This window comes from Crocuta crocuta, unplaced genomic scaffold (genome assembly GCF_008692635.1).
Source record: "Crocuta crocuta isolate KB4526 unplaced genomic scaffold, BGI_CrCroc_1.0 scaffold95, whole genome shotgun sequence".
NCBI lineage: Eukaryota > Metazoa > Chordata > Mammalia > Carnivora > Hyaenidae > Crocuta > Crocuta crocuta.
In genome coordinates, this window is record NW_027530971.1 from 13,947,841 (window position 1) to 13,962,760 (window position 14,920).

A 14,920-nucleotide genomic window follows, 5' to 3' on the forward strand; every position below is an offset into this window, starting at 1 on the left:
GGAGATTTAGTGCCTGAGTCTGACAAGCCTGGGGCTTCAGTGCCGCTGCAGAGACTGAGGATTTGGCCCGAAGGGGAGTCGCTGCTCAACCAAGTGCAAAGCAAGCACTATTTTTGGACCTTTGGTGACATTGTTTTAAACCTCTTCTTCTAGACAAAAAAGGAAACCAAGTTGATAAAAAAAAATTTGTTTTTGAAAAGAAAAACAAAAATAATCTGTTTTTGCCAAATCTTGTATAGGAGGAGTTTTAAGTCCATCAACAAAAGTACTTAATGTTTGTGTTTCTCAGACTTATGTTCATCTTTAAATGAAGGAAGTTTTATTTAACACAGTCATATCCAGAGTATAGTAATAATCTCTGTGAGGAAGGCATGTTGGTAAAATCAGCTTGTTGTCACTTAATTGGGGAGATATTTTTAATTGAATAGGATGGCATCATAATATACAGATTATTTTCACGTAAAAAAGCATTCACAGTGTCACCACCTCAAGTGACTGTTTCTTTGTGCAGAGCCTTTCTGCCCCTGTGGGCACAGATCTCATCTCACATAGATGCTCTTAGAGTGTGCATGTCATTTTTAACTTTGTTTTTTTCAGCCAACGTAATATCATTAATATTCTTCCATGTTGCTAGACTGTCCTCTTAAGGGCTACACAGTACGCCATTGCGTTGACGTGTTATCACTTAATCTATTACTTGTCAAGTCGTATTTCAGTACACAGTGAGCATTTTTGTGGAGTCATTTTTTACTCCTGAATTCTTTCCTGAGATTTTTGGAGAGTCCAAGTGCATGCACATTTTTATCAGCCTTCCTCTGTGGCCTTGTCGTTTTTCCTAAGAGCTGCGAGACAGCGTGATAACTGAATTGCTTCTAACGACAGTGTCTTTTTTAGACAAAAGATGCCGTTGAGAAGTTCGCAGATGCCAAGAGAAATCTATTGCAAGTCGAAAAGGATGCCGAGGAGTTAGAAAGGAGAGCCCAGGAAACTGCTGTTAACCTTGTCAAGGCCGACCAGCAGCTCCGGTAGGTGGCATCCTCTGAGCTGTTGCGGTGCTCACGCCAGATGAATGAAAGGTTGGCGCTAAGGGGGTAATAATTGCCTGAAGATAAATAATGCAGGCTAAGGACGAGGGCCCGTGGAGAATAAAGCAGTGTGTTTTAGGTTACTCCAGGCTGACACGAAGGGTTTGGAGGAGCACAAAATGGAGCAAGAAGAAACTTTGAAAGAAATAAACAAAGTCGTTGCAGCAAAGGACTCAGACTTCCAGTGTCTGAACAAGAAGAAGGAGGCGCTGACAGGAGAGTAAGTAGAGGCTCCGCAGGGCCCGGGGCGTGTGCTGCGTGCCCGCTCTCGGGGCTCAGCCTTCCCCCGGACCTGCGCTAGTGCTGCTGCTGTCCGTAGGCTGCAGAAGCTGCAGAAGGACGTCGAAGCCGCACAACGCAGTGAGGATCACCACCTGCACGTCCTGGAAGAGTCAGAGACCCTCCTGCAGGCCAAGAAAGCTGAGCTGGAAAGGCTGAAAAGCCAGGTACGGCAAGCGACGCCTTGGCAACGCAGTTCATGCTGCTTTGAAACCCGCATCTTTGCTACGATTATAAAAAGTAATACGTGTTTGATTGTAGAAAAGATGGGAAAATACAAAATAAGATAATAAAGCATAAATGAGACTCTATATCCTAGTGATTAAGAGTAGAGGCCAACCCAAATTTGAATCGCAACTCAAGAGAATAAATAGAATATATTATTGAGTAAAAGAGGTGAGTCTCAAAACGGGATACACCCTGGGGCGCCTAGGTGGCAGAGTCAGTTGAGCATCCAACTTTGGCTCAGGTCATGATCTCACAGTTCATGGGTTCGAGCCCTGCGTCAAGCTCTGTGCTGACAGCTCAGAGCCTGGAGCCTGCTTTGGATTCTGTGTGTCTCTCTCTCACTGCCCCTCCCCTGCTTACGCTCTGTGTCTCTCTTTCAAAACTAAATAAACATTAAAAAAATTCTTTTTAATTAAAAAAAGAACTAGGATACACCCTGAGATCATTTATGCTTAAAGTATTCATGAACACCCGTGCTTGTATTTTTGGTCTATATCAAAGTACAGAAGCAGTCATCTGATCAGGGGAGATGAATATTTTCTGTTTCCTTCCTTTTGCAAGTCTGCATTTTCTGCTTTTTATATTAAAACATGTGTACTGTCCTTAAAGTTGTAATTTTTAAATTTACAAAATGAATAAATTTTAAAAATCCCGCCTGACTTCCATTGCCAAGGTAATGGAATAAGGTATAGACATGCAAGTATTTTGAAAACCATGACCTGAGGGTTAATCATTATTATCATATTGTTGTTTCTGCTATGATCTGAGTGCTTTTATGTATGTGAACTCAAGATCTTTATTAGGCATCTGATGCCTTTACCCCCAGCCTGGCCCTCCTGACTCATGCAGCTGGGATAATTACAATTAGGCTAGTCCCTAATTTCCCCCACTACCGTTAGCTGGACTGAATATTCTCCGTCACAGCAAGCACGAAGGTTGTCCAGCTTTGCTTTCTTCCCTTTTTTTGATTGCAGGTGTCCGATCAGCAGCAGGAGCTGGCCGTCTTGGACAGGGAGTTGGGGCATAAAAAGGAAGAGCTGCGTCTACTTCAGGGAAGCATGGTCCAGGCCAGAGCTGATCTCCAGGAGGCGCTGAGACTGGGAGAAACCGAAGTAACTGAGAAGTGCAATCATATTAGGGTGTGTTTTTCACCAGGTTTTCTTAAGAATCCGAGGCTGATGTTCTTGGTTTATCTTGATGTCTTTTAATTAGTTTTCCCTCCAAATGCAACTGTAAATTCCTGAACTGTGAGCCCTCTGTAATGTCAGTTCTATGTGCTGTTCTGTGTCCAGGCTGTGGCTGCACATAGTGGCTCTCCTGTAGAATGTTCCAGACATCCCCAAGGTTCTCGGTCTCTGTGCCTTTTCCTGCCATTTCTTCTCCAGGAATTTCCTTTTTGGGAATGTCCAGATCCTAGCCATTTCTCATGGTGCAGCTTCATGCCATTAAGACGACTTTCCTGACTTTACCTTGGAAGGAATTTCTCTCTTTCGAGTTGAGAGTCACTCTGCACGTTTCCTAGGGCAGCAGAGCCTTTCATGATCATGTTTATGCTCCTTGCTGATTTCCCCCAAGGTGCTCAACCTCTTGAGGGCAGGAGATGCATCAGAGTCAGCCTTTCTTTCTACAACACATTGCCTTGCACTGTTTATGCATTTTAAATGAAAATGATATGTGACTTCCTTACCTCTGTTATACAGAAATATGTTTGTGTAAAATAAAATGTAGTGCTGTTCCTGACTTAAAAGGCAAAGTTGAACTTGTTTCCAAATTAGAATTTTTGTGAAATGAGATAGTAACAAAACTGATTTCTGCATAATTTCCATTCATAATTTTGTGGAGGAGAGTTGACTTTTTGTTTTTTTTTTTTGGCACAGGAAGTAAAATCTCTTCTGGAAGAACTGAGTTTTCAGAAAGGAGAACTCAATGTCCAGATTAGTGAAAAAAAAACTCAGCTTGCACTCATAAAGGAGGAAATTGAAAAAGAGGAAGAAAATCTTCAGGTAGTTTTAGGGCAGATGTCTAAACATAAAACTGGTAAGTTTAAAGGAAAACAGTCATACAAAGTCAGAGTTTGGAAAGGTGTCTGTCCTAGATCATAGGAAAAATACGAAAAGTAAAATAAAGTTCTTTTAAAGTTATGAAGAAAAGCAGTATGATAAAAGGAGTAGGATATTTTTTGCCTTTCAAGTTGATAAAGTTTACTTAAAAGCAAAATAGTCATAATCGTTGCCGACTAGGGTATGGAGAAGGAAGAGCACTTATAGGCTGTTGATAGAAAAAGAAACTGGGCCAATCCCTCAGTGTTTCAGGACTGAAAATTCATACCCGTTAAACCATTTCGCTCATTTCTAGTTACTGAGAGAGGGCAAGCATTCATTCACATCACAGCAATACTGTATTTATTTATTTAGTAAGTGTTTCCTTGCTTCACAAATTAAGCTGGCTGAGTTGGTTACTTAGAGTAAAATTTATAACCATGTACAAATTTGTAACTTTGGAACCATGGCCAATTTAAAAGCTATATTTTAAACATTGAAGGGCATGTAAAAGTGCTGATGGGAAGACTGAAAAAAAAACAGATAAAAACTGAATATAGAGCAGAGTCCCAATTTATTTTGAAAGTCTGTGTGTGTGCACGCTCCTGGAAGGAGGTGCATCAGGATGCTGTTGCAGCAGTGATCATATTTGGATGGTGGGATAATGATGGGTTTTCATTGTTTTCCTTTTTACTTTTTTCTTGAAATGTTCTATAGTGACCAAATATTTTTATAATCAGAAAAGAGTTAATACTTAAAAATCTGTATTTTAAAACAGAAAAAATTGTTATCTGAATCTCAACTTCTGTATTTTGAAGTTTTTCCTATTTGTCTTGATTAAAATTCATTTAGATGGGGCACTTACTCTTAGAACTAGATCTTTGTTAATGTTTTTTGTTAAAAAAATTGAAAAATTTTTAACAAAGTTTAACAAATTAATGTTTGGCAAGATTTTTAAAGTTTTTTTAAATTAAAATACAGTTAGCTCCATCAACTCACACAACAGATAATGTTTTGATGACCTCTTGTTTCTTGTATCCATGGCACTATATTCTGTTTCATTTTGTAAGCACTCCGAACTTCATTTAACAGCATGGACCATGTTCTGTCTCTCTAGAACTAAAGAATATTCTGGACATGCTGCAACTTGAAAACAGTGAGCTGCAAGGTTTGAAGCTACAACATGACCAAAAGGTGTCTGAGCTAGAGAAGACTCAGGTCGAAGTGCTGGAGGTAATAAACAAAGCCGTTTTGCCCTTAGCCAACTGCCATCTTCCCCGTTGGGCACATGTGAGTCCCCTTTTATCCAATTTAGGAGAGACTGGAGTTAGAGAATCTGCAGCAGACAGCCCTGCGACAGAAAGGGGAAATCGAGTGGCAGAAGCAGGTCCTCGAGAGGGACAGACGGGAAATAGAGCGGATCACTGCCGAGACCCGAGCGCTACAGTCCTGTGTTGAGTCTTTGAGCAAAGAAAAGGAAGATCTCGAAGAAAACTGTGACAGCTGGGAAAAGAAGTTGGAACAGACCAAACGGTGAGAGCAAAAACCTGTAAGCCTGCAAGGTCTCTTCGTAAATGCTAAAGCTTAATAAACACACTCTTTTAAAAAGAGTGGAAAATAGAAAAAAGGAAAAAAAAATACTCCATGAAGTCAGTGTCACAATATAATTCATCAGTACCATTTCTGGGTGAATTTCCTTTTAGGCATTATCCCCCCAGAGAACTTTTTAAAATGACCTGTTGTGTGTGTGTGTGTATGTTTAAGGAAAATGATGCATGCTGGAAGATATAAGTAAATGGAGAGAGATACCTGTTTGTGGGTAGAAAGACAGTATTGTTAAGATTCCATTCTCCTCAAATTGATTTTTAGATTCAAAACAATCAAAATCACAACATACTCTTAAAATAGAAATTGAGAGTCTGGTTCTGAAATACATGTGGAAATGCAAAGGTTGCATGTAGAAGAGAATCTAAAAGTTTTTAGATATGATACCAAGACAGCTTTGGAAAAGAACAAAAGTTCAGAGCTAACATCGCCTGATTTCAGGACCCCACATATATCTGCAGGGATCAAAACACTGTAGTACTGGTAGAAAGATAGACAAAGTCGATGGAACAGAACAGAAAGTCCAAAAGCAAATGCACAAATGTGTGGACAACCAATTTTGACCAAGATGCAAAGGCATCGTTTTCAGTAGAAAAGAGACGGACTTTGAAAACTGTTGCTGAATTAATTGTATATCCAAACCCCCCAAAATGAACTTCAGTCCACACCCATGCTGTAAATAGAAATTATCCCCAAAAGGACCGTGAACATCAATGTGAAACCTAAGTATAAAACTTCTAAAGGAGAAAACAGGGAAAACACCTTTGTGACCTTGGGTTAGGCAGGATTTCCTAGATGTGACACCAAAAGCATCATCCACAAAAGAATATATTGTAAAATCGGGCTTCGTCCGAATTTAAGTCTTCTCAAAAGACACTGTTAAGACGGTGAAAAGACCTGCGCCAGCCTGGGAGAAGGACCTTTGCAACAATGTATTCGATAAAGGACTTGTACTCAGGGCGCCTGCAAGTCCGGTAAGCGTCCGACTCTTGATTTCAGCTCCGGTCCTGATCTCATGGTTCAGGAGTTCCAACCCCGCATCGCCCTCCACGCTAAAAGTGCAGAGCCTGCTTAGAATTCTCTCTTCCTCTCTCTCCGCACCTGCTCGCGTGCTTGTTCTCTCTCTTTCTCACTCTCAAAAAAAAAAAAAAATCCTCTCCTCTTAAAAAAAGTACTTGTACCCAGAACATATATCTTAAAGAGCTCTCAGCTCCATACTATCAGCACAGAGCCTGACATGAGGCTCAACTTCACGAACTGTGACATCATGACCTGAGCTGAGATCAAGAGTCAGGGGATGGCTCAGTGGCTCAGTAGGTTCACCGTCCAAGTCCTGATTTTATGAGTTCATAAAACTGAGTTTGAGCCCCTCATTAGCTCTGGGCTGTCAGTGCAGAGCCTGCTTGGGATTTGCTTGCTCTCCTTCTGTCTTTGCCCCTTCCCTGAGTGCGCTCTTCCTCTCTCTCTGTCTGAAAATAAATACATGAACAAAACAGAAATTTTTAAAAAGTCAGATGCTTAACTGACTACACCATGCAGGCCCCGCAGCAAATGTAAATTAAAACCGCAATGAGCTATCATTATATACCTATTAGATGGGCTAAAATTAAACATTGACCATACCAGATATTCGCGTGAAATTTTCATCCACTGGGAGTGTAAAATGTTACGCCACTTTGGAGAATGGTTCGGCAGTTATTTGGGAAACTAACATACACCTAACCAGAAAGGCCAGCCATTCCACGCCTAGATTATTCTTCAGGAGAAGTGAAAGCGTATGTTTATACGAAGAACGATAGGCATTGATGTTCATGACAGCTTTATTTGCAACAGCCCACACCTGGAAACAACCTAAAAATCCCCTCAGCTGGTGAATGCATAGACCAATTCTAGTACAGCCCTCCCATGGAGTACTGTGCAGCAGTGAGAAAGGAAAGCGGCGTTGCACACAACACAAATGACTCTAAGTGACTACGCCCAGGGGGAGAAGCCAGACAAAAGCAAGCCTCTACTATAGGACTCATCTATGCAAAAGAAGGCGTGCTCATGCCCGGCTGTCTTTTGGACAAACCCTATTACACACACAATTGTGTTTCCTGCTTTCTCACTGATCAGAAGCTAGCAATTTGTTTTAATCGCCAGATTTTTGGTGCTCTCCATGGTTTTATCCCTGATGTTTATTTACAAAACTTCAGTTCAGGGAGTCCCTTTTCCAAAAATCTCCTGTTTGGAAAGCGAAAAACAAGAAGTCTTTTGAAAGGGAGTTGAAGAGCCTTCAGTCTTGTTACAATTTGGGATCACTCATAGTCCGTGACTACACTGTGGGGCATCACGCTATTCCTCGGTTGTGTCTTGTGCGTGCTTGAACATTCTACGTTTGATTGTCTGACTTGGCTTGTACGGTAGGGTTTTAGCAGCTGTGGAAGAGAATAGCAAAACGGAGCAGGCCAACTTCGAGAAGCTGGAATCGGATGTCAGAAATCTGCAGCAGGAGCTGGACCGGCTGCACAGAGAGAAGCTCTCGCTGCACAAAGACGTGGCAACGACACAGCAGCAGCTCCGAGGTAGGCGGCCAGGCGGCCGAGAGACGCGGCTCTTTCCCGCTGCTCGCTGCTTCTGTTCATTGTCTGCCTTTCTCGTTCTAGAAGTAACTCCTGACTGGCATGGGGTTTATTTTAGAAGTGACAAAAATGTTCTAAAATTAGATTGTGGTGTTGTTTGCGCAACTCCGCGAATATGCTTAAAGCCGCTGAATCGCATACTTGAAACAGGTGAAAGCACAGCGTGTGGATTCTGTCTCAATAGAGCCACTTAAAAAATTAGTTCGTGTTCCTTAAAGAACAATTTAAAAACAGAAGTAAAAAGACAAAATAAACACCCTCAGAGGGAATTCCTGTTAACAGTTCGGTGAATATCTTTGGAGATTTTTCCTTGGGATGTGGATGTGTGTGTAGTTTTAAACAAACAAAAAAGATGCAGATAATGTCTTTATTACCAAATCTTTGTAAATATTCATGATTAGAAGTTACTAAGTAATTCTAGCTAATAATGTACTTGGTGTTTTTTTTTTGTTTTTTAAAAAAATTGTTTTAATGTTTATTTCTGAGAGAGAGAGACAGCGTGAGCAGGGGAGGGTCAGAGAGAGAGGGAGACACAAAATCTGAAGCAGGCTCCAGGCTGTGAGCTAGCTGTCAGCTCTGAGCCCATCGCGGGGCTTGAACCCACGAACTGTGAGATCATGACCTGAGCTGAAGTCGGACGCTTAACCGACTGAGCCACCCAGGCGCCCCAATAATGTACTTGTTGAGCACTTACTCTTAGATATGATGCAGTTATTTTATATGCATTGTTTTCATTAAAACCTGGTAATACTTTTATGAGATAGGAACTTACCCACTTAATAGATGAGGAAGCTTAATTTCCTTGTGACTTACTCACATGAAGAAGTGACTTACAGCTAGTAAGTGGCAAAGCCAGTATAGATATAAAATCTATTCCCAAATTGTCTCCCTTTAAGGTTGTATCAAATTTACATTGCTGCCAGCATTCTAGAAGGTATTCGGTTTTAAGCCCTGCACATCATCAACACTAGGCAGTGTATGTAAAGTTTTTTTATTGTGAGGTTTTGAAGACGTAAATCTTTAAAAACCTTAGCTCCGAGCCCAGGAGTAGGCTGTGCACATCACTCTCTCTTCTGACCTTTTAATAAGATGGTGGGGCTTATCCATACATTTAATAGAGATGAGTTTATGTTCACCTCCACTTTGTTTGAGGGGCCGATGGGGATTTGGACCATGGATACAAAAGTATTCATTTTGTATAAATGTTATTTCTGTAGAAAAACAAGAGGCAGTAAATGCACTACAGAGAGAACTAGCTGAAGTCGAAGACCATTTGAACCTAGCCAAACAGGTAAGCTTTGTAGCAAACGTGATCTTCTAGCAGTGTCCTGAAGGCATGCAGACCCCTGGTTCAGATAACAGACAAATCAGGTAGGTTGGTCCCTTGCCACACCAGCCAGTCCCATGGGGCCATTTATATAACAAAACTCAGATACACACAACTTCTGGTGCAGGGTGGGTGGTTTTCTCATTTATTCTAAGTGTTACTCAAAGGTAGTAAGTAAGGTGGTAGCTAGATCAGAGCCCAGTCCTCAGCAGCCCCTCTGGGGGCTCCAGGCACCAGGTGGACCCCTCTTATCGGTGGCACAGACAAGGCCCCAGAGGCTGGGCATAGATGCGGTCATGCATTGAGCTGCAGGGGGACTGCGCCCCATCTTGCTGGCTGTTCGGGGGAGCTGACTCTTGCCCCGTGTACTTCTGACGGGCTTCTGAAAGGTAACTGAGTGCTGTCCTGTGAGAACAGTGCTGTCATTTAAGTTTCAGAGAACCTCAGGCAAGTCCTGGGCTTCGGTTTCCACTGTGTAGATTAGGAGTTCAATTAGACATCCAAGTTCTTCCATCTACCTTAAGGATTCTGTGTTTCTAAGATGCAGAAAACTTCAAATCAAAGTATCCCATCCTTAAAAAAATTCTTACACAACCTCTAATGAGTATTTTCTGTGTTGTTAGAAATACAGCTTTTTCAAAAACGTTTAATTTGAGGGGCACCTGGGTGGCTCAGTCGGCTGAGCATCCAACTCTTGATCTCGGCTCAGGTCATGATCTCACGGTTCATGAGATCGAGCCCAATGTCGGGCTCTGTGCTGACAGTGCAAGGCCTCCTTAGAATTCTCTTTCCGTCTCTTGTGTCTGCCCCTCCCCTGCTCATGCTCTTTCTCTTTCTCCCCCTCAAAATAAACATTTTTAAAAGAAATGTTTAATTTGGATTCCTCGCAGAAAGAAGTTACTGTTTTCTTGTTTTTCAACCCACATAAATATTTCAAATAGTAACAAAACTATGACTTTAGGTTCCAAGTCACAGTTCCAAATTCTTCATTTTCAAGAAGAATTAAGCTGTATTCACAGCTCTCCTTAATCTTCTTAGCAATCTTGTGAGGCGGGTGTTGTTTATTCCCAGCTCAGTGACAAAGCAACTAAAGTTCAGAAGAACTGGGTCTCTTAGGTTTCGGCATCTTCTGTCATCTTACTTTTTAGACACTAAAAAGAGGAAAGCTGATGATTAAGTTACACTTTGGGGGCCTTAAATAAGTTTGTTGAGGTGTTAGAGGACGTGGGACTTCCAGGATGCTTCTCACTTCGTCATACTTGCTTGATGCCAGGTGGGGCACTGGGCAGCCCGGAACGATGGCTTTGTTAGTAGCGTCCGCTTGTTCTCTCACCCCAAGGGCCTGCTTCACGCCACCAAGCAGAAGGACATGCTGCTCAGTGAGCAGACCAGACTCCAGAAAGACGTCGGTGAATGGAGGAAGAATTTGGAAGACTGCCAGAAAGAAGGGGAGACAAAGCAACAACAGCTTCAAGAGCTTCAGAAGAAGGCTGAAGAAAATAGGGCGAAGCTAGCCCAACAAGAAATGGTACTACACACTTATGATGTGACAGAAAAGGACACACTTTGTCACTCATGCGTGTTTTTTCCTGGCAGAAGCTATGAGGGGTCCCGCGTAGGACTAGCTTCCCTTCACTGCCCTGTGTGACTGGGGAAGGTTTCACACCAGTGCCTTGACTCTCTTGGCATTAATATTTGTGGACCATTAAGGCCGCAGAACATCACTCCCGTAAAGAATCTTGATGGCCACATGCCACTTACTGCGTGAATCCCCTCCTCATGTGCCAGCCAGATAGTTTCCCAGTCCCTGCTGTCTGTCACTCTGGGCTGTTTTCTCCTTTCTCTTGGACTCAAACCTATTTAGCGCTGATGCAGTTTCCCTCATCGGGGACACTGTGTTTGTTATTTTATGACTAAGGTTGTTCTCTATTAAGATGTTTCAGAAACTCCAGAAAGAGACAGAATGTGAAGAAAAGAAGTTAGAGGCCAGTAAAGTGACTCTGAAGGAGCAGCAACAACAGCTGGAAAAGGAATTATCGGAGCAGAAGAGCAAGCTGGACCAGGTGCTCACACAGCTGTTGGTGGCGGAGGAGCGTGTCAGGGTTTTGAAGAAAGAGGAGAGGTGGAGTGAGACCCTGGAGAAAACGCTCTCCCAGACCAGTACGTATTCCCCAACATGGCGGTCTTGCCAAGTGTGTCCGGGAGACCCCGAGCCTGCCCTGGTCCCAGAAGGGCGTCGGGAGACGCACGGCGGGAAGGAGATGCCCCACGGGGTCCTGTGTGAGAGGACACCAGGCGCAGAGACATTGGGCACTTGTCTCTGTGGAGATGGGATTTGACCCTGAGGCTGTCAGGTCTTTTTACTTTCCCATGTTGCCTTCTTCCAGAATGCTGCCTCGAGGAAAAGAGACTTTCAGGCAGAGAGGTCCCAGAAGGCACTCTAAAGGCTTTCTGTGAAGTAGTACACTGCTCTGAGCTTTGGGAACAACGCTGCGTTTCATGTCAACCAATCAGAAAACAGTATTAACATCCCACTTCTGTCTCAGTCTGACATCATGAATGGCACCAAAACACAGGTGTTTGTGCAGGGGCTGCTGGTGCTCTCCTGAGCCATTTATCAGTGACATCACGACAGAAGTTCAGGGTGAATGATTGTTCCCACGTCAAAAAATGATTCAGGGTTTAATAATGTTCAGAAAATGTTACCCTCCCCGAGTGAATTCAGTAAAAGGGTTATTAGTCCTTTTTCGCCGGCAGCTCTTGATACATGCAGACCCAACCATTGCATCGTGACGAAACTTCCCAGATGTGCTGCCCCTGACCACGCCAGACATGTAAAAAATGAAATCTGGACAGGGTTACTCCAAAGAGCGTGATTAGAAAAATCCATTTTAAATGTCAGCACTTTTCATAAACATTATATGGAGTGCTCACTACTACTTGGCGTCCCCTTGCGCGATTCCCATCGCAGGCCAGGAAGGAGGTGCCTCCCCTATACAAGGCAGGGCTCGCACTCAGGCCACGTGCGCCTTGCCCTGCGCCGCCTTCCGCGAAGGAGAGGCACCGCGCACCTCCCTGCAGCCTTATAAAAAGCATTTCAGCCTCGTGTCCCATGTCGCCTGCACCCCCAGACTGCTGTTTCTTCACTGCTCTCAGACACTCCAAGGGAAGACAGTATCTGTCTGTCACTCTGGGATCCGGCCCTCCAGGACCCAGAGATGTCAGGAGGCCCCTTCATCCGGGCCTCTGATGTGCGTCGGGGGCGGGACTTGGAAGACTCCGTGATGCCAGAGCGGGTGACACGTCATTACACCGCCTGCCCACAGCCAGCCCAGGGCCTCCAGCTAACCTACCAAAAATGCTCGTTTCAGAACGACAGCTTTCAGAACGGGAGCAGCAACTAACGGAAAGGTCAAGTGAGCTCCTGACTCTCCAGAAAGAGGCAGACTCCATGAGGGCCGACTTCAGCCTCTTGCGGAACCAGTTCTTGACAGAAAGGAAGAAGGCCGAGAAGCAGGTCGCCAGCCTGAGGGAGGCACTTCGGGTCCAGCGGAACCAGCTGGAGAGAAACCTTCTGGTGAGTCCCCGTGGCCCTGGCGGCTCGTGGGAAATCACGCACTTCAGTCTTTAGACTAAAACACTGCTTCTGGGTAGAGAAAATAAGTGACCTGTGAACCTGGTCCCTGACCCAACTGTTGTTTTTGGTGTATCTGTGTCTAATTTGAGCTTGAATCCCATGGTGGGTTTTGCCCGAATCGGGGCCGCAGCCCTCGAGGAGCCTGGCCGGCTGGAAAGATGGCCCTGTGAGCAGCCTGTCACCGCAAAGCAGAGAGCGTTCTCCACGCTTTGCCTCCGCTGGGGGGCGCCTGGGGAGGGGTCTGAGGAGGGACCTGGGGAGGAAGGCTTCTCCTGAAGAGCGTTTGCCCGGCTGCAGTCAGTGCTCACAGATCTCGTCCTGCCCCTTTCAGTCAGCATTAGCTTTAATCAAGTTCAGTCTACCCTGCTTTCATCTCTAAAATACGTTTAGGATAAAGACGTGGGGAGGCCCAGAACAGGAGCCCCGGGCAGGTCACGGCCGGTGGAGGCAGATGGGCAGGGGTAGAGACTGTCCCAGGAACGGATCGTTCTAACACCCTCCGGGGGAACCGATGTCACCCTGCCGTGTGAATGGGTGTGTTGCTTCCCAGAGGCTGACGACTAGCGATCGGCAACGTGACCGTAAAGATCTAGGCGACTAAATTTCCATCCTCCGGACGACCCTGTGATGAAGTATTACTGTGCCGCTTGCATACGGTCAGTGGAGGCTCAGAAAAGGGCCATCCCGTAGCCTCACAGGTACCGTTGCGGACCCAGGATTCCCACCTGGGGCTGACAGACTCGGCCCGCATATGCGCTCCCGGCTCTGCCGCAGCTGCTGGAGAAGGCAGGTGGTGTCACCCCCCCCCAACCCCCCCCAACAGCTGGAGCCCAGATGGGCAGTGAAGCAACAGAACCAGCAAGCAGGCGAGGCAGTGACGCACGCGTCCGTGGGCCGCAGCCCAGGGCCATTCCCTCCTCCCCTGTGGCAGGAGCAAAGACAGGAGAAGAGCTGCATGCAGAAGGAGATGGCCGCCGCGGAGCAGGTGGCCCAGGATAACCACGAGCGGGCCCGGCGCCTGATGAAGGAGCTCAGCCAGATGCAGCACGAGTACGCGGAGCTCAGGAACCAGGTGCGCCAGGCCGCCCGCTCCCCGCCGGGCTCAGGTTCTCGTTCTCAGATAGCTCTTTCAGTCNACCTAAGTGAAAGTCGGACGCTTAACCGACTAAGCCACCCAGGCGCCCCTTCTTTTGTTAGTTTTTGAAAGAAAAATGGCAGTTCTTCAGCCTGAAATGTTATCATGTCCCAGTGAACTGTGTTGAAATGTTAGATTTCCTGCCAGAAACGAGTCTAGGAGACCCAGATCCCCAGGGACCTGGCAAGAAGAAGTGACCTCCCTCCCCCCGCCCCCGACCTCAGGAGAAAGCTCTGCCGTCCTGTCATGTAACCAGGCTGAGAGCAGTTCACGCCGACCCTGGGAGAGCCTGATTCTGCAGAGGGAATGTTCCAGAAATACTTGACGCATTCAAACAGTTCTGTTGCAAGTAAGTCCCAGACCTTACCCAATGGTATTTGACTCTCACCCTTTAGATGACCAACCAAAAAGATTTGGAGAGAAGACAAATCGAAATCAGTGAGGCAATGAGGTCGCTTAAATCTGAGGTGAAAGATGAAATCAGAACCAGCCTGAAGAATCTCAACCAGTTTCTTCCAGAACTGCCAGCAGATCTGGAGGCCATTTGGAAAAGGAATGAAAGCCTAGAAGGAGGGTTGGAAAGCCTGAAAGAGAACTTCCCATTCACCGTGAGTCAGAGACCATCACCTTTTGAAGAAAAACTGAATTTTTCCCAGATTCACATAATGGTAAGTGTTTATCCCGCTGATTTCTGGACTCTGTAGAAAGATGATTTGATTCCTGCCTCTCCCCAGATAAGCTGAAAAACAGAGTGGGGTCGAGGGGGAGGGAGGGAGGAGGGAAAGGCTGGTGGTGTTCGGGGACTCTGATGCTTCCCTCTCTCTCTGAGAAAGGACGAACAGTGGCGTGGCGAGGCGCTCCGGGAGAAACTGCGCCACCGTGAAGATCGACTCAAGGTGACCCTTTATTATTTTTCATTTCTATTTATCTTTTATTTTTTTTGTTTTAGAGAGAGCATGCACGT

At 45.1% G+C, this 14,920-nt stretch overlaps 1 protein-coding gene across 6 annotated transcripts in view; it reads left to right on the forward strand.

Moving 5' to 3' along the window:
- CNTRL (centriolin) overlaps positions 1 to 14,920 on the forward strand; it is an 80,652-nt gene that overhangs the window by 61,961 nt on the left and 3,771 nt on the right. For 3 of the 6 annotated variants that reach the window (XM_077769953.1, XM_077769956.1, XM_077769957.1), the window contains 15 exons: positions 895 to 1,025; positions 1,165 to 1,305; positions 1,405 to 1,531; positions 2,567 to 2,731; positions 3,470 to 3,629; positions 4,749 to 4,864; positions 4,947 to 5,164; positions 7,643 to 7,800; positions 9,075 to 9,148; positions 10,524 to 10,712; positions 11,119 to 11,344; positions 12,556 to 12,761; positions 13,645 to 13,893; positions 14,352 to 14,624; positions 14,790 to 14,852. In XM_077769953.1, coding sequence (XP_077626079.1) covers positions 895 to 1,025; positions 1,165 to 1,305; positions 1,405 to 1,531; positions 2,567 to 2,731; positions 3,470 to 3,629; positions 4,749 to 4,864; positions 4,947 to 5,164; positions 7,643 to 7,800; positions 9,075 to 9,148; positions 10,524 to 10,712; positions 11,119 to 11,344; positions 12,556 to 12,761; positions 13,645 to 13,893; positions 14,352 to 14,624; positions 14,790 to 14,852 — 2,496 coding nt within the window. The other 3 variants (XM_077769954.1, XR_013336476.1, XM_077769955.1) reach the window with 3 other exon arrangements.